The sequence below is a fragment of the Adiantum capillus-veneris genome, chromosome 5 (assembly GCF_014529385.1).
Source record: "Adiantum capillus-veneris isolate H3 chromosome 5, ASM1452938v2, whole genome shotgun sequence".
NCBI classification, from domain to species: domain Eukaryota; kingdom Viridiplantae; phylum Streptophyta; class Polypodiopsida; order Polypodiales; family Pteridaceae; genus Adiantum; species Adiantum capillus-veneris.
Window position 1 is genome coordinate 41,683,931 of NC_140935.1, and position 21,850 is coordinate 41,705,780.

At 43.0% G+C, this 21,850-nt stretch overlaps 1 protein-coding gene across 1 annotated transcript in view; it reads left to right on the forward strand.

Moving 5' to 3' along the window:
* LOC147457201 (elongator complex protein) overlaps window positions 1–21,850 on the forward strand; it is a 64,181-nt gene that overhangs the window by 24,143 nt on the left and 18,188 nt on the right. The window contains exons 3-4 of the mRNA XM_086512165.1: window positions 19,124–19,281; window positions 19,372–19,421. Coding sequence (XP_086368291.1) covers window positions 19,124–19,281; window positions 19,372–19,421 — 208 coding nt within the window. The remainder of the gene's footprint in view (window positions 1–19,123; window positions 19,282–19,371; window positions 19,422–21,850) is intronic.

The window sequence follows — 21,850 nt, forward strand, 5'->3', positions numbered from 1 at the left end:
CAAAAATTGGACGTGAACTTAACATCCCTATTTGAAACAATCGATTTTGGCAAACCACATAGGGGGTACCAATGCTTGATAAACAACCGTGCTACATCTTGTGCTGTGATTGTGGCCTTACAAGGAATTAACATGCAAAACTTGCTGAAACGATCAACAATTGTCAAACATTAAGTGTTCCTTGAATGCAAACTAGGTGGAAGGTTAGTCACAAAATCCATGGAAATATCTTGAAAAGGTCCATCGCGAATAGGCAGTAGAAGCAAGAGGCCTTGTTGCTTACCCCGAGGAGCTTTTACTTTTTGACAAATAGTGCACTGTGTGACATAACGAAACATATCTTTTCATTTTAGGCCAATAAAAGAATCTTTCTATTTTTTCCAAAGTGGTGTTCATTCCCCTGTGCCCACCCGTGAGAGAATCATGTGCATCATGCAATATGGTTGGCCTTAGAGAGGGCAACACACATAGACGTTTACGAAAATACAAGAGACTGCATGTTCTCCGTCAAGTGTACAGGTGTTTCCATTGACTCTGCAGTATGAATCACCTGTTGAGGGCGAGCTTTTTGAAATGGGGCCTCTAAACCCAAACCAATGGGCCTACCCTCACAAAATGTTCGTAAAGAGGTACGCACACTACTTGGGGCACCACCTTCTTTTGGGAGTGGAGAAGGAAACCAATCAAAATAACACTTGCACTCACCCACTCAAGCAACACACTTTGAAAACCCCCTTACTCTATATACACTTTGGACACTTGAACACCATCAACGATTATGCAACCCAATGCCGTGCATTAAAATGAAATATGCAATTTGTGGAATAGCATTCACCTTCTCCCCATAAGAATACCCATAATACATCCAAACTCTTCCTCTCTCAAGCACTCATCAAAAAAATCATGCGCACAAAACTTGCCTCTCAAACACACAAGAGAATCACTTACATCCAACTAACACACTTTGCATAGAGAGCTCATCTCCATCTATGCAATGCTGTGACACAAATAAAATCACCATGAGAGGTAGCCACATGCATATGTAATGAAGCAAAAGAGAGTTGGAGTGAGAAATTTCTTTAGACCAATTGAATAAGTGTGGAGAAAACAAACCAATGGTAAATTGAGAATAGAACACTTACTTGATTTCTCGCACACCTTTTAAGGGGAGGACAGACGCTGGCTAACCATCACGAATTGCGACACTTGAAAGTTTTGAAGATGATTTCATGATCATTAACATAACCATGAGAGAGATCATGATGTATTTACAAGTTATTGAGGTGCTAAAAATGATTTATTGGGTTGATGGAGTAAGAGATTGTAGAATGGAAAGAGTGGAGAATAGAGTTGCACTTCCTCCAAAGAGGAGGGTTAGGAGGGAGGATGTGAAAGAGGGAGAGTTGGGGTTTTCTCTACTATTGATCAAGAAAACAACATGAAGTTGAAAATATAGGTGTGTGTCCTTGAGTCTCTCCAAGGGGGGCTATTTATAGTTGTGTAGGAGTGGGATTATGCTACACTTAATTAGAGTAAGTGATTAGACCTAATTAAGTATCCTTTGACCACTCATTGAATATTGGACATAAAAGGAACTATTTATTCACCAAAAATATCATTTTAGACCGTGAAGGCTCCATAGGGGTGCATAATGTAGGTGGGCCCCACCATGAGGCCCTACGGGTGGCTCCTGCGGGGTATCTCAACTTGTCTGTCTTGGCATTTAGAAAGCATCTTTAGGTTGGTCCCATCACATGCAAGTGACCTTGAACACTCATTGCTCTTCTAGAAGATGAGTAGGGGAAAAATAAGATCTCACCCTCTTGATTTACTTGATTTACAGTTCCCTTTTGCTACGAATCTGACAGATTTACACTATTTTGACCATAACTTTTAACCTGTAGCTCGGAATGACATGCTTCAAAAGGCAAAATTGACCTTCTCAACATGTTTGATATGAATTTGGACTATTCTTCACGCCCATGCACCAAGGAATTCGGTTTGGAAGGTCCAGACTAGGCTAGGGAACCTTTTGCTTCCAAGTCTTCTTGTATGGACCGTTTGCTTGTATGCATCCAAGGGGAATCATGCTTTTTCAAAAGGCTATGATGCTTAAACAAATAGAGGAGGGCCCAATATTATTTGCTTGTGAAAAGAATATACAATTGGAGTCTTTTTAAAAGGAGAGAAAACTATATGTATATTTTTAAGAGATATTGGGCCCGCTATGTAGGAGGCATAGAAGACTTGTAGAGAGGGACCATAATCTTTGGTAAAGACAAGTGGAGAGTTGATTTTCATGGGAATTTATCTATATGGGGTGGAAGATGGATATATTATTTTTATACTACTAATTCAAAAGAGGTAAGAAAGTTTGGGGGTATATAGTTGGTTATTGTATGCTTATTCTATTTACAAAGCAAAAAAGAAAAGGGTGGTAATATAAATATATGACTAAGGTGACATTTTTGGGAAGAGTATAATGTATGTGTCGCCACAAAGTTAACGAAGAGGGGGAATTTACTCTAGATAACTTAATAGCGTAGAAAAATATATACACATATGAGGAAGAGGACGTTGAGTAGGCTGACAAATGTTGCAAAAAGATGGTTACCATTTTATGCCACTCATATTAGCCCTCCCCCAAGCCTAGAGATATTCATATCTTTAGGAGGACGGTGTTGCTTCTTTTTCTTCTTTTTTTTTGTCATTTTTTCTTTTCCACTTTTTTTTTTTTCAATAGGAGGAGTGTCGTGCACTCCTTTACTCCATTAGGCCTGCTTTTCATTACCTCAATCCCATAAATCGGAGATGGGAGGGTTGCCTTGGGTATGTTCAGATTCCAAGGCTGGTTCTTCTTTGCACATCAAAGCTTTAAAAATAGGTGGAGCATTTGCCAAGCCGAAGGGAGCCATGTCAATTTGGAGCTTAGACGATGTAGGTAGATGACTGCCTATCAACGGATTGATACGTTGAAAGTAGGGCTTTAATCTCCATCCATTGACTCTAGTCTTGTGGAGTTTTCCTGATAAATCTGCTAATCTGTAACTACCATTCCCAAACTTTGTTTTTATCATGAAAGGTCACTCCCATCTTTGCAAAAACTTTTTGTCGAGTCGAGTATCAAGTCGGTTATCATAGCGAAGAACCAACATACCTTCCTTCAATCCTTTCCCCTTGAGCTTCTTGTTGATTTTATCCCTTTGGCTTGTCGCTTTGGTGATGTAGTGATCAATGGACTCTTCTCTATCTAGCTCAAGTCGTTGGAGATCTAAGATCCTTTCATGTAGAACCTCTTTTGGTTTTTTTGTCATTCTTGCAAGAACGCGCAAGCTTGAGAGCTCTACCTCAATGGGGAGAAGTGCCTCTTATCCATAAACTAAATGAAAAGGGGTGAATTGGGTAGATACCTTGAAAGATGTCCTACACGCCCAAAGAGCAGCCGTCAAATGGCGATCCCAATCATTAGGCCGGTCCACAACCTGCTTAGAAATGATCTTACATATCATTCCATTCACTTTTTCCACCAATCCATTGCATTGAGGATAGTAGGGTGTGGAATGCAGGTGTTTCACTTTTAACCTCCTCAAGAGATCATTCAGAAGGTCAACCCTAAAACCCGGGCCTCGATCTGATAAGATTTCTAGGGGTGTTCCAAACCTACTACAAATATGATCAAAAATAAACTTTGATACCTCTTGCCGTGATTCGGGTTGTGCTTGTTGCTTCCGCCCATCGTGTCATGTAGTCAACACTCATGATGATGAAAACCTTCCCTGTAGAAGTACGAGGTAGGGGACCTATTGCATCCACACTCTACTTTTCAAAAGGGCCATAAGATATTATTGGGACTCGAGGCTCATATGTTAGTCGTCTATCCCGAGCAATTTGGCATGGCTTACATGCCTTACACCAATACCTTACACCAATATTGGACATGACGATGTAAGCTCGGCCAAATAAACCCTGCTTGTAAAATCTTCCTACTTGTAATATCTTGAGAAAAGTGACCACCACAGACATCATCATGACATGAAAGAAGAATTTTCTCTATCTCTTGCACACCTGGTACTCTCCTCAAGACCAAATCTTTCGCTTTGTAATATAAATCATCCCCGATCAACTGGTAAGGTGTGGCCTTCTTAACTAGTCTATGTCTTTGCACCTTGTCTAAGTGTTTGGGACACTCACCTGCTTGTAGAAAGAAGATAATGTCTTTTAGCTCCTCTTGACCTTGATATTTGGGTTCATATAGTTTCACACCTCCTACCGCCATTTGAAGCTTTTCATTTGCGAGTAAGTCTGCTTCCTTGTTATGAGTTCTCACAATGTGTTGTACCTGTGTTGCTTTAAAACCCTTCATCAAAGCTCTTACACTACTAAGCCACTCAAACAATGTACGATTCTTGCACCTCCAAGTCCCTTGGATTTGCCTGACCACTAGCAAAGAATCACCTTTTATAATAAGTCTTTGTATGCCTAATTCTTTGCATTCTTCTAACCCAAGGGTTAGAGCAGCACACTCAGCCTCGTTGTTAGAGTGAACACTGGGTAGAGTGATACCTTTTCTAACCATTACCTCCTTTTGTGGGTTCAAAATGATGATTCCCCCTGCTGCTTTGTCTTGTTGGCGTTGATAAGCTCCGTCAAAGCATAAAGTATGGGCATTATCAATCTCTTTCACTTTGAACTGTTTTGAGCCTTCCTCTCTTTGTAGTCGTGATCCTTCTCTTTCTCTCACTTTGTAGGTGAGAATGTCTGCAAGTCCTGCTCTTGTGCTATCTTCTCCAAGGAAAGTGTATTCAAATTCTTGGAGTTCAAGCACCCACTTTGCTATTCTAGATGAGAGGCTCATGTGTTGTACTACATATGGTAGATTGTGCTCTAAGGTGAGAAAAACAAATGGCACAGGGAGAAGATACGATCGAAACTTCCTTACCGCAAACAAGATTGCAAAGACCACTTTCTCCATTTCAGTGTATCCCTTCTCGGCCGGAGTCATCACCTTGCTTGCAAAATAGATCGGCCTCATGTATGATGTTTTAGGATCTTTTTGCATCAAAACAACACCAATTGCTTCGAAACCTACACTTGGAGTGACATAGTAGGTCTCCTTTGGATCTGGTGGCATTAGGATTGGGAGAGAGCTAAGAATGCCCTTCACTTCCTCAAAACATTTTGCATGTTCCCTCCCCCATTCAAATGTAGATTGGCTTGCCAACCTATGCAAAGGGGCGATGGCTTCTGCTAGGAGATGGATGAAGCGAGACATGTACCTCACTTTGTGGTTGAAGGTTATTAGCTCCTTAGTTGTTGTTGGTGGAGATAATGACAAAAGGGCCTCTACTTTAGAGGGATCCACTTGAATTCCTTGTGAAGAAACCACATGGCCTAGCAAAACCACCTGAGATTCACCGATATGACACTTCTCTGGGTTGAGTTGTCCCCCAAATTGATGGAGCCTCTTAAGCCCCTCTTTAACCTTTTGGCAATGAAGTGATCTACAACTATAAATACAGAAATCATCCATAAAGACTCTTATAGATTTTCCAAAGAATGGCTGAAATACAAATATTGTGAATCTCATGAAGGTGCTAGGAGCATTGGTGAGCCCAAAAGGCATTACTCTGAATGCAAAACATCCCCAAGGTGTGATGAAGGTGGTTTTTGGTTGGTCCTCTTCTGCTATTCTAATTTGAAAATATCCTGAATACCCATCACACACAGTGTAGCATTCGTGACCTGCTACTTCATTCAAAATTTCATCTTGGAAAGGGAGAGGGAAGTGGTCCCTCTTTGTCGCAGCGTTGAGGGGTTTGTAATCCACGCAGACCCTCCACTTACCATTCTTCTTGGGAGTGACTACAATAGGTGATACCCATTCGGAGTTGGATACTGGATAGATGAAGCCAGCCTTCAAGAGTCGATTCACTTCTTGTAGGAGAGCCTTTTGTTGCACAGATCCTAGTCGCCTTAACTTTTGAGCCACGGGTTTGGTCCCTGGTTTCAATTCAATTCGATGCTCTATTACATCTACACCTCTTATTTGTGAGTAGTCAGTGATAAACAAATTGGGATACCTCCTTAACATATTGATGTAGGACCTCTTCTCCTCACAAGTAAGATCTTTTGCAAGCATCTTCTCAAATCCTTCTTCAAGGTGGTGGCATCTTTCATCCCCTCGTGTGTGATTGTCTGTTGGCTTTTCTTCTACTGGAACATCTTGAGTGTTGGCGTTGAATACAATTCCCATTACCTCCAAAGAAGACTCCTCTTCACTGGTTGATGCATTGGTTGATGCTTCCTCATCACTTGAGTAAGGACTCTCCTCCTCGCTCTCTTCATCTGCCGTGGTTTCATAGTTGATATCTAGTTGCTTTCCTTCTCGCCAATCATACACCACCGGTTGACCCTTTTTAAGAATCAAACGACCACTTCCCCATTTTTGATCTGCATTCACAGCAATGAGCCAAGGCCTCCCTAGGATGATGGGATAGGCTTCCCTCTTAGCTGGCATGACATACATATCCACTCGTGCATCTATGTTACATACAAAGACTTTTACATTTTCAATGATCCCCAAACACTTCACACTTGAGTTGTTGGCTAGCCTAGCTTGACAATTGGAGGACTTTGTAATTTCAAGCCCTAACCTGTTCATTGATTTTTCCGTGATCACACACATTTGAGCTCCACCATCAACATATACATTAGACACCTTTTTACCCCTTATGTAAGCATCCACAATGGGTTCTATATCTTTTTGTAGCTTTGAGGCCACAACCTTAATGGAAAGATTTGCTTTCTTTTTTGGAATTCTTGTACTTACCAACGTTGGCCATTGCCTTCTTACTTTGGCTGATAGGTGTAGAAGTTGAGGCCATGAAATGTTTGGCTTTTGGGTTTGTAAATCCTCTAGGATGTTGTAGGGTTCTAGCTCCTTTCCCAATGGGAAGTAATTGATACCAATTTCCCTTCGCCTTGATCTTTTCTTCCTGCTACTTTCAGCTTCTTCCATCTTTGACTTCTTCTTCTTGTCCCTTCTGGCTGAATTTGTTCCTTCACTTCTCATGTCTTCATCCTTATCATGTGCTCTTGTGCGTTTTTCTGCCGGCATAACATCAAAGTTTAGAGTATGCTCATCTATTACCTCTTCTAGCTTGATGATGTTGACTCCTCTTTCTTCCTTCTCATGTGGGACGGGAGGTATATTTGCTGGTGGTGGTGGTCGACGAAGGATTTGTGGGCCTTGAGCTTGTTCTTCCTGCACAGTGAGAGGAGGCGGTCTGGGGGGATATATGTCTCCCGGAAGTCGCCTTGGATGTGGACAATTGTACATGCCATGGCCCATTTCATTGCAATTCCAACATCGCAACTCTTGAGCTTGTCTTCGTTGATTGCGATTCCCTTCTCTTGGTTGTCGTTGTTGAGGTAGGCCTTGTACTAGATTCAGAGTGAGGTTCTCAAGCTGTTGAGTTAGCCTTTGTAAAACCTCTTGTTGAGAGTTATCTCCTATTTGTGAAGATTGTGCAAGAGGGGCCCTAATTGGTGCTTCCATGGTTTGTGAAGACTCCTTCTCACTCACTTCATTCAAACCCCTTGCTCTATGTGCTTGGAAGTGTAGTTTTCTAAACTTGATGATGGCTACCTCACGTGCTTCTTCGAAGGTGGATAGAAATTTTAGCTCTACTTTAGCCTTTAAAAGTGGATACAAGTCAACCATGAATCTCTCTTTTTTTAGAAAGTTAGGTGCACCACCATGATTTTCTAATGTAGCCTCCCACCTACCCCATAGATTGACAAAGGTTGCTTCATAAGAGGGATAGTCTTCAAGTGATACCTGCTTATGTCCAATAAGACATTTCCATAGTCCTTCAGAAGTATCACCTTGCCCGAACTTGGAGAGGAAGCTTGCTCGCAGTCTCTCCCAATTGGACTTGATTTGGGGTTGCAAGGTCTCATACCATGCTTTAGCTTCTGCTTTTAGAACCAACGGGAAGGCTCGTAGCTTTACTTCCTCTTCATCTCTCCCGGATATGAGATGTGCCATCTCCAAGTTGTCAAGAAACTCTTGCGCATCTTCCCGACTTCTTACATAGAACGTGGGAAAAGAACTTGACATTTTGTTTAGACTTTTTGAAATCTCTTTTTTTTAAAGAAACTTTTCTCTTACGGGCCGCACAAGATTATTGACACTATAAATCTGATTACATTAAAATGAAGATGTACACATCCATTGTTAATTCGTACTTTATCATAGGTAGAATAAATGGATTAATTGAAGCATTGATTTCATTGAGGCGAGTGGATCCAAATATCCTCCTTATGATAGATTGAAACCTAAACTTAGTTGCAATGATTATATGAATGGATTGCCGAGCAATAGGCCTAAAAGGTTCATTGTTTTGATCGTGATTCATGTGCTACTCCTCGTTGTTGGTTTGAAGACCTCGTTCCTTCATATGGCCCTTGAGCACCCCTTCACCACTCCTTTTTCCTGCCTTTAAAACAAAATGAAAATGTGAACATCAAAAGAAGTTTCATAATTGATGATTGGAAGTATAATTGGATTGGGTGATGCCAGTATTTCTCTAAGTCTTTCTGCACCAAACATAAAAACAATGCGTTGCTGGAAAAAGACTTTTCTATCTATGTGAACATTTACTCTAATGTGTTGTGCAAAATGAAATGGATAGATGGGAACTCCATTGTTCATTACTAAAAAATTTGAAGGTAACTTGGAAATATGTTCCTCCGTGGGGGCACCACTTTATGAGGGCGAGCTTTTTGAAATGGGGCCTCTAAACCCAAACCAATGGGCCTACCCTCACAAAATGTTCGTAAAGAGGTACGCACACTACTTGGGGCACCACCTTCTTTTGGGAGTGGAGAAGGAAACCAATCAAAATAACACTTGCACTCACCCACTCAAGCAACACACTTTGAAAACCCCCTTACTCTATATACACTTTGGACACTTGAACACCATCAACGATTATGCAACCCAATGCCGTGCATTAAAATGAAATATGCAATTTGTGGAATAGCATTCACCTTCTCCCCATAAGAATACCCATAATACATCCAAACTCTTCCTCTCTCAAGCACTCATCAAAAAAATCATGCGCACAAGACTTGCCTCTCAAACACACAAGAGAATCACTTACATCCAACTAACACACTTTGCATAGAGAGCTCATCTCCATCTATGCAATGCCGTGACACAAATAAAATCACCATGAGAGGTAGCCACATGCATATGTAATGAAGCAAAAGAGAGTTGGAGTGAGAAATTTCTTTAGACCAATTGAATAAGTGTGGAGAAAACAAACCAATGGTAAATTGAGAATAGAACACTTACTTGATTTCTCGCACACCTTTTAAGGGGAGGACAGACGCTGGCTAACCATCACGAATTGCGACACTTGAAAGTTTTGAAGATGATTTCATGATCATTAACATAACCATGAGAGAGATCATGATGTATTTACAAGTTATTGAGGTGCTAAAAATGATTTATTGGGTTGATGGAGTAAGAGATTGTAGAATGGAAAGAGTGGAGAATAGAGTTGCACTTCCTCCAAAGAGGAGGGTTAGGAGGGAGGATGTGAAAGAGGGAGAGTTGGGGTTTTCTCTACTATTGATCAAGAAAACAACATGAAGTTGAAAATATAGGTGTGTGTCCTTGAGTCTCTCCAAGGGGGGCTATTTATAGTTGTGTAGGAGTGGGATTATGCTACACTTAATTAGAGTAAGTGATTAGACTTAATTAAGTGTCCTTTGACCACTCATTGAATATTGGACATAAAAGGAACTATTTATTCACCAAAAATATCATTTTAGATCGTGAAGGCTCCATAGGGGTGCATAATGTAGGTGGGCCCTACCATGAGGCCCTACGGGTGGCTCCTGCGGGGTATCTCAACTTGTCTGTCTTGGCATTTAGAAAGCATCTTTAGGTTGGTCCCATCACATGCAAGTGACCTTGAACACTCATTGCTCTTCTAGAAGATGAGTAGGGGAAAAATAAGATCTCACCCTCTTGATTTACTTGATTTACAGTTCCCTTTTGCTGCGAATCTGACAGATTTACACTATTTTGACCATAACTTTTAACCTGTAGCTCGGAATGACATGCTTCAAAAGGAAAAATTGACCTTCTCAACATGTTTGATATGAATTTGGACTATTCTTCACGCCCATGCACCAAGGAATTCGGTTTGGAAGGTCCACACTATGCTAGGGAACCTTATGCTTCCAAGTCTTCTTGTATGGACCCTTTGCTTGTATGCATCCAAGGGGAATCATGCTTGTTCAAAAGGCTATGATGCTTAAACAAATAGAGGAGGGCCCAATATTATTTGCTTGTGAAAAGAATATACAATTGGAGTCTTTTTAAAAGGAGAGAAAACTATATGTATATTCTTAAGAGATATTGGGCCCGCTATGTAGGAGGCATAGAAGACTTGTAGAGAGGGACCATAATCTTTGGTAAAGACAAGTGGAGAGTTGATTTTCATGGGAATTTATCTATATGGGGTGGAAGATGGATATATTATTTTTATACTACTAATTCAAAAGAGGTAAGAAAGTTTGGGGGTATATAGTTGGTTATTGTATGCTTATTCTATTTACAAAGCAAAAAAGAAAAGGGTGGTAATATAAATATATGGCTAAGGTGACATTTTTGGGAAGAGTATAATGTATGTGTTGCCACAAAGGTTAAACGAAGAGGGGGAATTTACTCTAGATAACTTAATAGCGTAGAAAAATATATACACATATGAGGAAGAGGACGTTGAGTAGGCTGACAAATGTTGCAAAAAGATGGTTACCATTTTATGCCACTCACTGTGTTCGAGCCTTAACAGGCTTTTGAATATGATCCAGTGACCCAACTTGCTGAGATGGAAGGGGAGGTTGCAGAAAGGCTAAACACCTCGGGTTCTGCATTACTTGTGTAAACATAGCCACAACAGTAGCCAACTGGGTCTTGAATATATCATCATCCGTCTGTGGTGGTCTTGAAGACTCACCCACTTCATGTGTCTGTTGACCCTGTGAAGAGGAAACCTCTTCAGTCACATCATCTGGTCTGTCAGCCATAATTGCAATTCCCTGTGTCTGGTCTATGATCCCTTGTGTCTTCAAGCCCAAACTGACCAAGGCTCACTTCTATGGAAAAAAGTGATTTAATCCCGGGGATGGAACCATGAAGCCTGCTTGTGCTTTCAAAAAGGGCGGTAGACTTTAGACTTAAGCCTTATTTGCTTTCACCCATTTAATTTGTCACCCACTTTACCTGTACTTTCAAGACACAACAAAGGGGAGAGGGATACAGGCTGCTAGATTGCACCTGTATGAGTAGACCGACACCAAATTGGCCCCTAACTTAGGCGCCCCTTTCGGTATTTCTTTATTGTTTAAAAGAGGGAATAAACGCTGTAGTTCCCTACAAGCTGCCCCGCACAAACTTGGCTGAATTTCAACTGTTCTGGCCCGATTTCGGCAGCATAATTGTACTAGGACCCTTCACAGTCAGTATTCCCACGCATTGAATGACTTTCCCGATGCATACGGGCACTTTGCAAAACCTGGCGAGAATCTGCAGCACGCTGAATTCTCTGTTTTCAGCCCCGAAAATGCGCCAGATCACCTGTACAGCGGTCCCCTCGCGTCCCCGAACCTCCTGGGGGTATTAGGGACCGTTTAGGGCCAAAACCCTAAAATTTCAAAAATACACAGCAGGCTGTAATTTACTGTTTCGGGCTCCGTTTCGCGTGCCGGTCGCATCCGTAGCAAGTCCTCGAGCTCCCGCACCTGTAGGGCTACTTGCCCTTTGAATCGGACGAGATTTCTGGCGTGAAACCTCTCCGAATTCACCTGTACTTGTGGGGGATTAGCCGCTAGCTAATCGAGTACCTGTGCAAGAGGCTCTTGCCTCGGCAATCGTGCATGAACCCACACAACTGTACATTGGTCAATTGAAAAGCCCACTAGAGGGGCATAATATACTGCCATAGAGGAGAGAGAGGGCAGTGCGTAGCGTGCAGGGCATCACTCCTGGCACCGCACTGTACATAAGAGGGAAAGGAAGCACTCAGCTCTTAACCTGTGACAAAATCTGCAAATGAGCCCTTCTTCTCTCTAAAATCAGCACCCCCTTCTCTTGCATGAGGAAAGTGCACAGAATTGTGCCACTTCGCACATTTACAAGCCATTTCCCGTTTCGGGGTTGCCGCCTAAAAATCTCCTGACCGGTTGCCCAGTTGACTTTGCGGTAGAGTTATAAAATGTTCCCCTAGTCATACCGGAGGTAATGACGCAAATACATTTTTAGGTCCAAAAATAGCAGTTCCCTAAATTTTAGGAGATGTTGCCATTGTATCTTTCTAGGTCATCCGACCCCCTTTGTACACTGCAGCCACAACCAAAACTGAAATGTAGCCTCTGTAGCAAAGGATTCCACTTTGGCTAGTCAATGACCCCACTTTGGCTAACCATAGTCCTTGTCCAACATTAGTGCTCTCTTGCCCTCAGGCCTAGACTCCCTCTGAACAGTTCCACACTAGCTATGCAATGCAGGGCTGTTAGATTTCCCGAGGGGTGTTTCCAAAAAGTGAAAGTAAATAAATAATAAGAAAGAAATCAACAAAAAGGATAGATAGTAGTCGCATGCTGGTGACAATAAGATACGGTGCTTCTGTCACCGCAACCTTGAGAGCTGCAAAAGCCTCAATGGCTGCTTCGGGCAAGTCGACGTTGACGACGAGTCTTTACCCTTTTCAAACATGAGTCATAGGTGCGGCAATGCGTGCAAAATTCTTTATGTGCGAACTATATGCTTGACATAAACCAAGAAAGGAACGCATATCATATGCAGTTTTGGGCAAATCCCAATTACGTACCTGGTCTACCTTCGCGAGGTCGAGCTTGACGCCTTCTACAGAAATGATATAACGTAGATAAGTAACTACAGTGAGAAAAAACTCAGATTTCTTAACTGCAACATATAACTGACACTCATCGAAACGTGTTAGTACCCTTTCGACATCTTTTTCATGTTGTTCCCACGATGCAAAAAAAATGAGAATATCATCAAGAAAGATGAACACACATACACCAATCATATTGCCGAAATGGCCTACCATGAGACTATTAAATGTACCCATGGCACCTGTCAATCCAAAAGGCATAACAACATACTCCCATTGCCCTCGCTCTGTGCGAAAAGCGGTTTTGAAGATGTCGCCTTTGAATACCCGTACCTGATGGTATCCACTCTTAAGATCGACCTTACTGAAAACCTTTGCCCCATTGAGCCTATCGAGGATATACTCAATGCGAGGCATCGGAAACTTGTTCTTGACGGTCATCTTGTTCAATGCCCTGTAATCAACACACAAACGAGACGAACCATCTTTCTTGCGGACAAACAAAATAGGAGCAATAAAAGGACTTACACTCGGATGTATGAATCCTCTAGCCACCAACTCCGTGAGTTGCCGCTCTAACTCTTCCTTCTCTGTCTTGTTCAAACGGTAGGGAGTCTTACTTACAGGCTGTGCCCCCTCCGTAAGCTCGATGCGATGGTCCTCTGGCCGCTCGGGTGGGAGACGGGGTGGAAGATCATCCTACAAAAAGAGATGCTTAAACTTTGTAAACAAAACTGAATACTTGTCTCGAGCCTGAATGCTCTGGGTAACTGGAGCAGTATAGATGAATGTCGCTTGTGCTCCTCGTTGTAATTCACGCTTTACTTGTACATGAGAAATGAGAGGCAAAGAATGCAGACCCTCAGCACGAATGATCATGGGAGAGTCACTCTTGGCATTTAATACGAGAGTGTTGTCCTCCCAATCAATGAGAGGGTTATGTTCACGAAACCATCTAATGCCCAAAAGCATATCACATCCTGAGAGAGGAGACATGAGAAATTTCCTATAGAAAGTATCTTGTTGAACTGTAAACAATACATCAAGGCACTCTTTCGTGAGAGAGTCCATACCGGAATCGAAGCCAGATACCTCAAGAGGAGATTTTTGACTAACCTCTAGGCGAGAGAGCTACTAATCACATCATGCATACTGCCTGGATCAAACAATATGATAAAACGCTGACCCTTTACATGACCATAACACTTCATGAGAGACTCATCAATGTGTGTGTCAAAGACATGAGAAGATTTAGTTTGGTTCATTAAAGTGCTTGTGGTTGTTGTTGGTGCCTTAGGTTCTTTAGGTGGAGCTGTCTTAGGACAAGCTTTCTTAATGTGACCCTTGACGTGACATTGATAACATTTACCTTCCTTAGCATAAATCACTTGTTCTTCAGCCGTTATGTATCCTCCTATAATTCCTTGTGCGGCTTTTTCATCTGGGTTAGCTTAGGTTTTGCAGGTGTTTTAGCTTTACCCTTAGATTCATTTTGAGAGTTCTTTTCCGAAGGATTAGAGGAAGATTGGCTGGAAGAGTTACCATTCTTACCATTCTTACCATTTTGCGGGTTCTGAGAAGTCTGAGAGGTTCCTTGAGAAGTCTTGTTCTCCTTAGGCTTTCCCTTATTGTGCTTCATCTCCTGTGCGAGAGCAATCGCTACCGCCTTGTTGAGATCGATTGGATCAAGTACCTCGACATCAAACTTGATATACTCGTCCAATCCATAAAGAAATGCCTCTTTGCGCTCCGCATCCGATTAAAACATGATTAGAGAAGACATAACTGGCATACCATTTTGCTTGAGACCGCACCAATCGTCCTTAAATCGTGCGAGGTACTGGGGTGGCATAAACCGCGCCTTGAGCTTGTCTTGGAAGTCGGCCCGATTCAAAGAAAGGGGCACGTCTTCCTCGACTTCCTTTAGGTGCGCGGTCAATTGTGCCTCTTGCCATGCGTGATACCAATTAATGGCATCACCGGCAAGGTACATAGCTGCCGTCAAAACCTTGCTATTTCTTGTCTTCTTAGTTGTCGCAAAATAAGCATTAAATTGATGCAACCAAGAATGAATAATAGTAGCATTCATCTTACCATCATACTTATTGAAAGTCAACTTCTTGGTGATTGGGTTGTTAGAGTCCGAATCTCGGCTTGCGCCACTTGATGAACCACCAACATCTTTGACCGGCTCGGGTTTCGATGTGAGAACCTGTCGGACCAACTCTTTCATTCATAGGTCTCTCTGCACCTCACGTTTTGTCTCCAAGGCCGCTCGTCTATCTTCGGCCGCCAAGCGCGCTTGCTCCATAGCTGCCTTTCGTTCAACTTTTCTTTCTTTTCGTTCCTCGGCCGCCAAGCGCGCTTCACGATCCAAGGATGCTTGTCTGTCTAGGCGTTCACGTTCCACGGCAACGCGAGTCACTTCTTGCTGTGCCATCATGTCCATCATTGACTTGACCAAAGCCTCTTTAGGATTTGGTGCAATCCGTGGCGTAGATGGGGAAGAGGGAGGGTCAGAGAAACCTCCTGGTGGGGAAAATTCTTCTTCGCCACTGCCATGCTCATCATATCCATGCGAAGTATCCATTCTACTTCGGATAATGACCATACAGTGAAGTCTTGGGTTCTTAAGTTCACGAGGAACTTGGGATCTTGTGGCTCTTGGGTTCTTGGGTTCTTGAGTCTTGAGGTTCTGGAGTCTTGAGGTTCTTGAGGTTCTCTTCGCTTGCAATCTGTGTTAGAGAAGGATCTTCTCTTACCCAAGCTCTTCTCTTTCCCGTGGGCGCACCCCTTGGCGGCCTTGCGCTCACACCAAGGTTGCTTTTTTCCACCCCACGTCGATTGGCCGGCCGCTAAGTGCACGGTCTGCTCTCAAAGAGTGAAAAGAGAAACAAGGGGAGGTTGGACAAGCCCTTCTTTCTTGGGATTCCTGTCACTCTTCAAAAACACGATTAGTAATCGACACGCCCAAGAGGACTTGGGTTACGTGCGACCGCAACAAGCAAAAAAATTTCTTGTGGTTCTTTCCTTGAGTGATACAGAACACTGCCAAAGCTCTGATACCAATGTTAGGTGCAACGAAAGTGAATGTTGAACTTTGCTCAAGATGAGTGCTCCGAACTGTGCTCAAGGTTCCTTTTACTTACGGAAGGGAGAGCCTTCGGTTCCTTTAATGAGAGAGTGCAAGTGATCACAAACAAAGTGGATAAACATTGTGAATGAAGGTGCTGAGATTGAGAGATAGAGAGAGAAGAATACGACACCAGACAAGTTGTCAAACCCTCCTCCAAGGGCCCCTCTCTCGATGGCGAGAGAGGTCTATGCTATTGATTGCACAAATCTGGTACAAGATGCAGATGCAAGTCGTGAGGCTATGATGCAATGTGGATCTAAGTTTGGAGACGACGGCGACGATGAGAGTGGCGAGGACGTATGGCTGAAATACTATCTGCTGGCTGTTTTTCTAACTGCTGAAAACGCTGATTTCATGCTGTCAAAAAACGCTGATTTGGCTGGCTGAAAAACGCTGTTTTTCTGGCCTGAAATCGCTGGTTTTGCTGGCTTGGAAAAACGCTAACTTGCTGGGTTTGAATCGCTGAATTGCTTGCTGAAAACGCTGATAGTATAGGGCTGAAAATGCCAACGTTTCAAGGCTGAAAACGCTAGGGTTTCTTGGGGGGGGGGGGGGGGGGGGGGTTTCTTGCTTGAGAAGCTTTCTAGAGGGCTTGCTGCAAGTTGGTGCCTGTGCTCTCCTTCCTCTTCTGCCAGATTCCACTAGCTCTAGGTTTCCTTTTATATTTGCTTGGCTCAATTGCCCTACCCAGTTCCCAACGAAAGTCACTTAAAAATAATAATTGAAAAATGGCTAAAATAGGGAAAATAGGTTCTGTGCACTGGAAAATGCTCCTGATGGTAATGTTGATGATCATGCTGTGTACAACCAGAGGATATGCATCTACTCTAAGTGCTTGGGCATGCACGTCTGCAAACAGACAAAGTGCCAGAACACTTCCTAAGCTAGGCTAACTGAACCCTTGTCATGAAGTAGCTTGTCCACATGCACATGGTGTTAGATGTGCACGTGACATGTATGTTTCTCTACTGATAGTTTTGTGCCGGCGAATTTCTTCTTCGGTTGCTTGCACTTCTTCTTATTGTTGTTGGAAGAGTCCTCCCCTGATGTAGTGAACACTGGCTTGTCTAAGGGATAGATCAAAGAGTGGGAATGCATACCAAATCCTTCCTTGGCGTGTGCCATAAGCCTTTGAATGGCTTGTGATTTTTGCTTCATGCAATACTTTCGGAAGACCACAATAAACCCGCTCTATCTGCTCCTTATAGGGGATCTTTCGAAAAGGAGCTACTGGCAGAAATGTATCTCAAATCCTCAGGCAATAAGCAACCAAAGTGTCTTCCTTCGTTATCCTGCGATGATTCGAAGTCGTGACGATGTCCTCTTCATAATCCTTTGTTAACCATGCTGAAGTGAAGATTCTTTTCAATTTGACCCACTACTTAGGTACTTTCTTGGGCAAAAGCATGGTCAACCACCATGTCTGTGCATTACCTTTAAAAAAAGACACCGCCTTTCGTACCTTAGAGGCTTCTGAGAAACGACGACCTAAAAAAGTGATGTCAAACTGCTCTATGTATGCAAGGGCTGGATGGATATCATTGAAGCGTGAAAACGTGTCAAAATTTGACCCTTATCCTTAAATTCCTTGGTCTTCTTACTCTTTTTCCCTAGGTAATCATACTAAGTTGGTAGCATCAGGAGGTTCTGTTTCTTTCCATAGATAGTCCCAAATGTGCGGGAATCAGTATCTGAACTGTTAGAGGATGAAGTGTCCTCCTTGGAACTGCTAGAACGCTTGCGGTGCTTATTGGACTTCTTCTGCGATTTGCTTTTCTTTGTCTCTCTCTTCTTTCGCTTCTTTTCCTCCTCGCTGGAAGAACTGTTTGAGTTGTCTGAAGATGAGGATGAAGATGGAGAATTGGGTCATTCTTGAAACGAACACGCGTCTTGGATTTACTAGCCTCCTCGAAAGTGGATTTCGGACCTAGATAGATGGGATATCCTTGTGAAGGACTCTTCTTTCGAGAATGCTTTGTAGTCCTTCATTAATTGATTGACTTTTTTTTCAAGAGCGTCGTTGAACTCTTCTTGTCAGTGCAGTTTTTGCTTTTCTTCATTCGGCTTTGCTTTCTTTTTCATTGCCGAGTTGAGAGGTGAAGGACGACATCTTGCCATCATGAGTGAACCTTGTCAAGCGGGTGATTCTTAAGAAACTTTACTCATTTTGGGTCCTAGAAGTACTTGATCATCCGTTTGGCATATGTGTAGACCTGTAGTTGACGCCGGTACTCCATCTTGTTGAGATCTCCTGTTAAAAGTGGGCCATGGTCTTCTCTCGATTCCTCAAAAAGAGGTCGGCTCTTCTTGGAATCTCTGTTGTTTTCCTCCACTCCGATAGGATTAGAGTGCTCATCATTTCCCTGAAGTTTGATAGTTGGTGGAACACGTTCCTCTCTGTCGGATTCACTGCTAGAAACTATGTGTGCTGAGGGAAAAGGGGTGGGAAATCATGTGTAATAAGTACTAGAGAAGTCATGGCTTGATTGGAACTTCACACCTTAATAGTAGTGCACAAACCCACCAACGCTTTAAAAAAGAGTTTAAAGGTTAGGCTTCAAAGAAATATGAGTTTATAAACTGTAAACTGAAGTGTTTACTAAACTGATTTCCCAAGAACATCATTCATTGAAACGTTTCCCAAGAATCTTCATTGGAACTTTCAGGTGCACTCTTCCTGCAAAGAAAGTTGGATAGGCAATAAAAGCCTTGTTGTTCTTTATTGATTTTGTTTTAGTGACATATTTGATGAAACAAAGAAACAAAACCATTGGTGATGCTTAAAGTAAACTGTAAATTGAACCTGCTGTACTCTGACCCGTTTGTTTCTTTCCACACAGTTTATATTCTTTATTGCCTGATACATGTCGATGTTTGTCTCTCTACTCCACTTTCAATAGCAAGTTATTCTGTTGTACTGATCTATACATGGACTAACCAGTTGTACATCGCTTATTTGGATAGGATATGCTTGATTTTGAATGAGGGTAGTAGCTTGTTGAAACCATGAGTTCTATTGCTTTTGTCTGAGTACTCACATGTAAATTTTCAGGTTTCACTTCGTGGACTGTTTTGTGGATCCCCTTGGATGGAGGAAATTGTTAAGTAATCATCAACTCTTGGAGGATGTGAATGAGAACTCTCCTTATTATCCTGTTTGTCATGATTTGAGAAACCTGGATGCTTTGCTCTCTCACATTCTTCAATCAGGCAAGCATAGTGTGAACCCATGATATGAGTCCATAAGCTCATGGTTTGGTTGAGATATTCGTAATGGTGGCGCTTGTTTTTACCTTGTAGGAATGTCTGGCAAGTCTGAAGCTCTACGCTTTTCTGTAGTGATAGATTCGGTAAGCCATGTTAACGCTTTATACTACAGGTTATCTGTTAGACTGTATGTAAAGCTTGTGTACGAAAGTAGAACACTAAGTATACTGTGCTAAACTGTTCTTCGTAGATGCACTTTTACCATTGAAGCTGCATTGTATCAGGGGTGTGATTGTGTTGAAAGAAGTGCACATGTACCATGGGGAAAACACCTCTCAGTTAGCAGAATATTTCAAATGCCATAGAATATGCCAGATGCGAATGGAGTATCTGGTGCCAGTGAAGTACTCCATAGGCATGTCCTACAAAACTTCTGGCGCTTTCCACAAGCTTCATCTCTAGGAAACGTCTAGATACTTTATGTAGCTATTCAAAATGATATCAAGCCTATCTACTTTATGTAGATATTTAAAATGATACCAAGCCTATATAAAGGCACTTATACTGTCATGTGTACATTGGCTGGTGCCACATGGATACGATACACCTTGCACAGACAAAGAGCGTCTATAGAGCCCGGTGGATTTCATACTGGTGATCTTGTGAGCGTGCTTGCAGGATCTTTACGTTCGGACGAGTCTGTTTGTTTAGGCTTTGTTATTCTAGAAAAATCTTTCCAGAAATGGTTTGTACAGCTATTACAAGGTTGTGAGCATCCAACAAAAGCACCATTTATCTTAAGAAAGGACCGACCTACATCCTAGGTCTCATGCCAATCTGGCGAGGAAAGAAATGGTTTGTACAGCTATTACAATGTGGTAAGCATCCGACAGAAGTGGCATTTAGCTTAAGAAAAAAGGACCGACCCATGTCCTAGGTCTCTTGCCAATTGGGCGAGTAATTCAGAGCTATTCATTTATTTACAGGTCAAAACTAGGAGTTTATGGGATCCAAGGTGGATTTTTTGGGCATAATGGAACTCGGGGTTGGGGAACTTACCATAAAAGAGGCCCTAGCCCAGCCTTTGCACCCTCATTTGGTAGGTATGGAGGAGCCTCTTTAATGTATTAGCAGCCCTCAGCCTGGCGTTCCTTGTTAGCCATTGCTCTCTTCATTGAGCCCATTTCCCTGCCCTATAAGAGGTGCCCTCTTACTGCCCATCCTTTCCATCCACGTATCCCCATATCCATAGTTCCTTCGGCCATTGTCCTTCTTTGCTGGCAGATTTTTGGCCCACATTGGATCTGACATAAGCTGTCCAGATTTGCAATTCTCATCCCTTGTAGTTTGCGTTGAGATGACGAGTGACCGGTGAGTCGCCCAACGTTGAACTGAATTGAAAACAATAAACTGAACTTGAAAGTACACTGTAGACAAGACACAGAGTGGTGCAGTCCCATTCTCAGAGGCACTGGTCCCTCAAGTATGATGCGGCCACTTCTTCCTTCAAGGAGATGATCTCCTCCTTGAGTTTCGCATTCTCTAACTCGAGGCTTTTGATGGTCTTCTCCATTGCTTCCATTTTCTTCAATAGCTTGTTCTTGATGTGAGTGAGTGTGGAGTCCGTCTTAGTCTTGTTCTCCTTCACAAGGGCATGGAGCCCCGCCTCGATTTTCTTGAGTCGGTCCTCCATGGAAGTCATGGCGACCTCCAATAGCGAAGGAAGAAGAGAGGGGGGGAAGGTAAGGGGTGGAGGGGAAGGTGGGGGGGAGGGTCACTCCAACCCCTCCATGTTGGATTGGCTAATGGCGTGGGGTTCGATGGGCTGGATGGGGAGGCTGGACAATCGGGATGGTGCAGAGCTGCTGGACTGCTGACGGACAAGGGTGCTGCTGCCTGCCGTGATGGAGCAGACTTCAATATGCAGCTGCAGGTGCGATGGTAGTGTGCATAGTTGGCGCAGCTGTGGGTAAAACGGCAGGGGAGGCAGGTCTACAGCAGCCTGCGATGGCAGAGAGAGAGAGAGAGAGAGAGAGAGAGAGAGAGAGAGAGAGAGAGAGAGAAGAATACGACACTAGACGGTTTTAAACCTGCTCCAAGGGCCCCCCTCTCTATGGCGAGAGAATGCTATAGATTGCACAAATCTGGTACAATGGTCTAGATGCGATGGACTTGCCGATGATGTCGACGACAATGATGAGGGTTTGAGAACCGTTTGGTGTCGCATTCTTCTCTCTCTCTCTCTCTCTCTCTCTCTCTCTCTCTCTCTCTCTCTCTCTCTCTCTGATTATACTTACTAGAGATTCGCAAACACAGAGGACCTCTTGAAGAGGGGCACAATGAGAGAGATCCAGCGACAGCAGAAGATCACAGATTTCGTTGAGTCATCACAGACAGAGGAGTTCGAGCAGCCCCCACAGCATAACAACACCAAAGGTACCAGAGGCATACTGCTTGATCGGGCGATAGAGTTGGGGCGGTTCTGTCGCCCACGGATGAGAGGGCCCTCTCAATATTGACGCAGACTGCAATAGAGGATTCATACCATACTGGCGCGACATAGGAGCCGTCC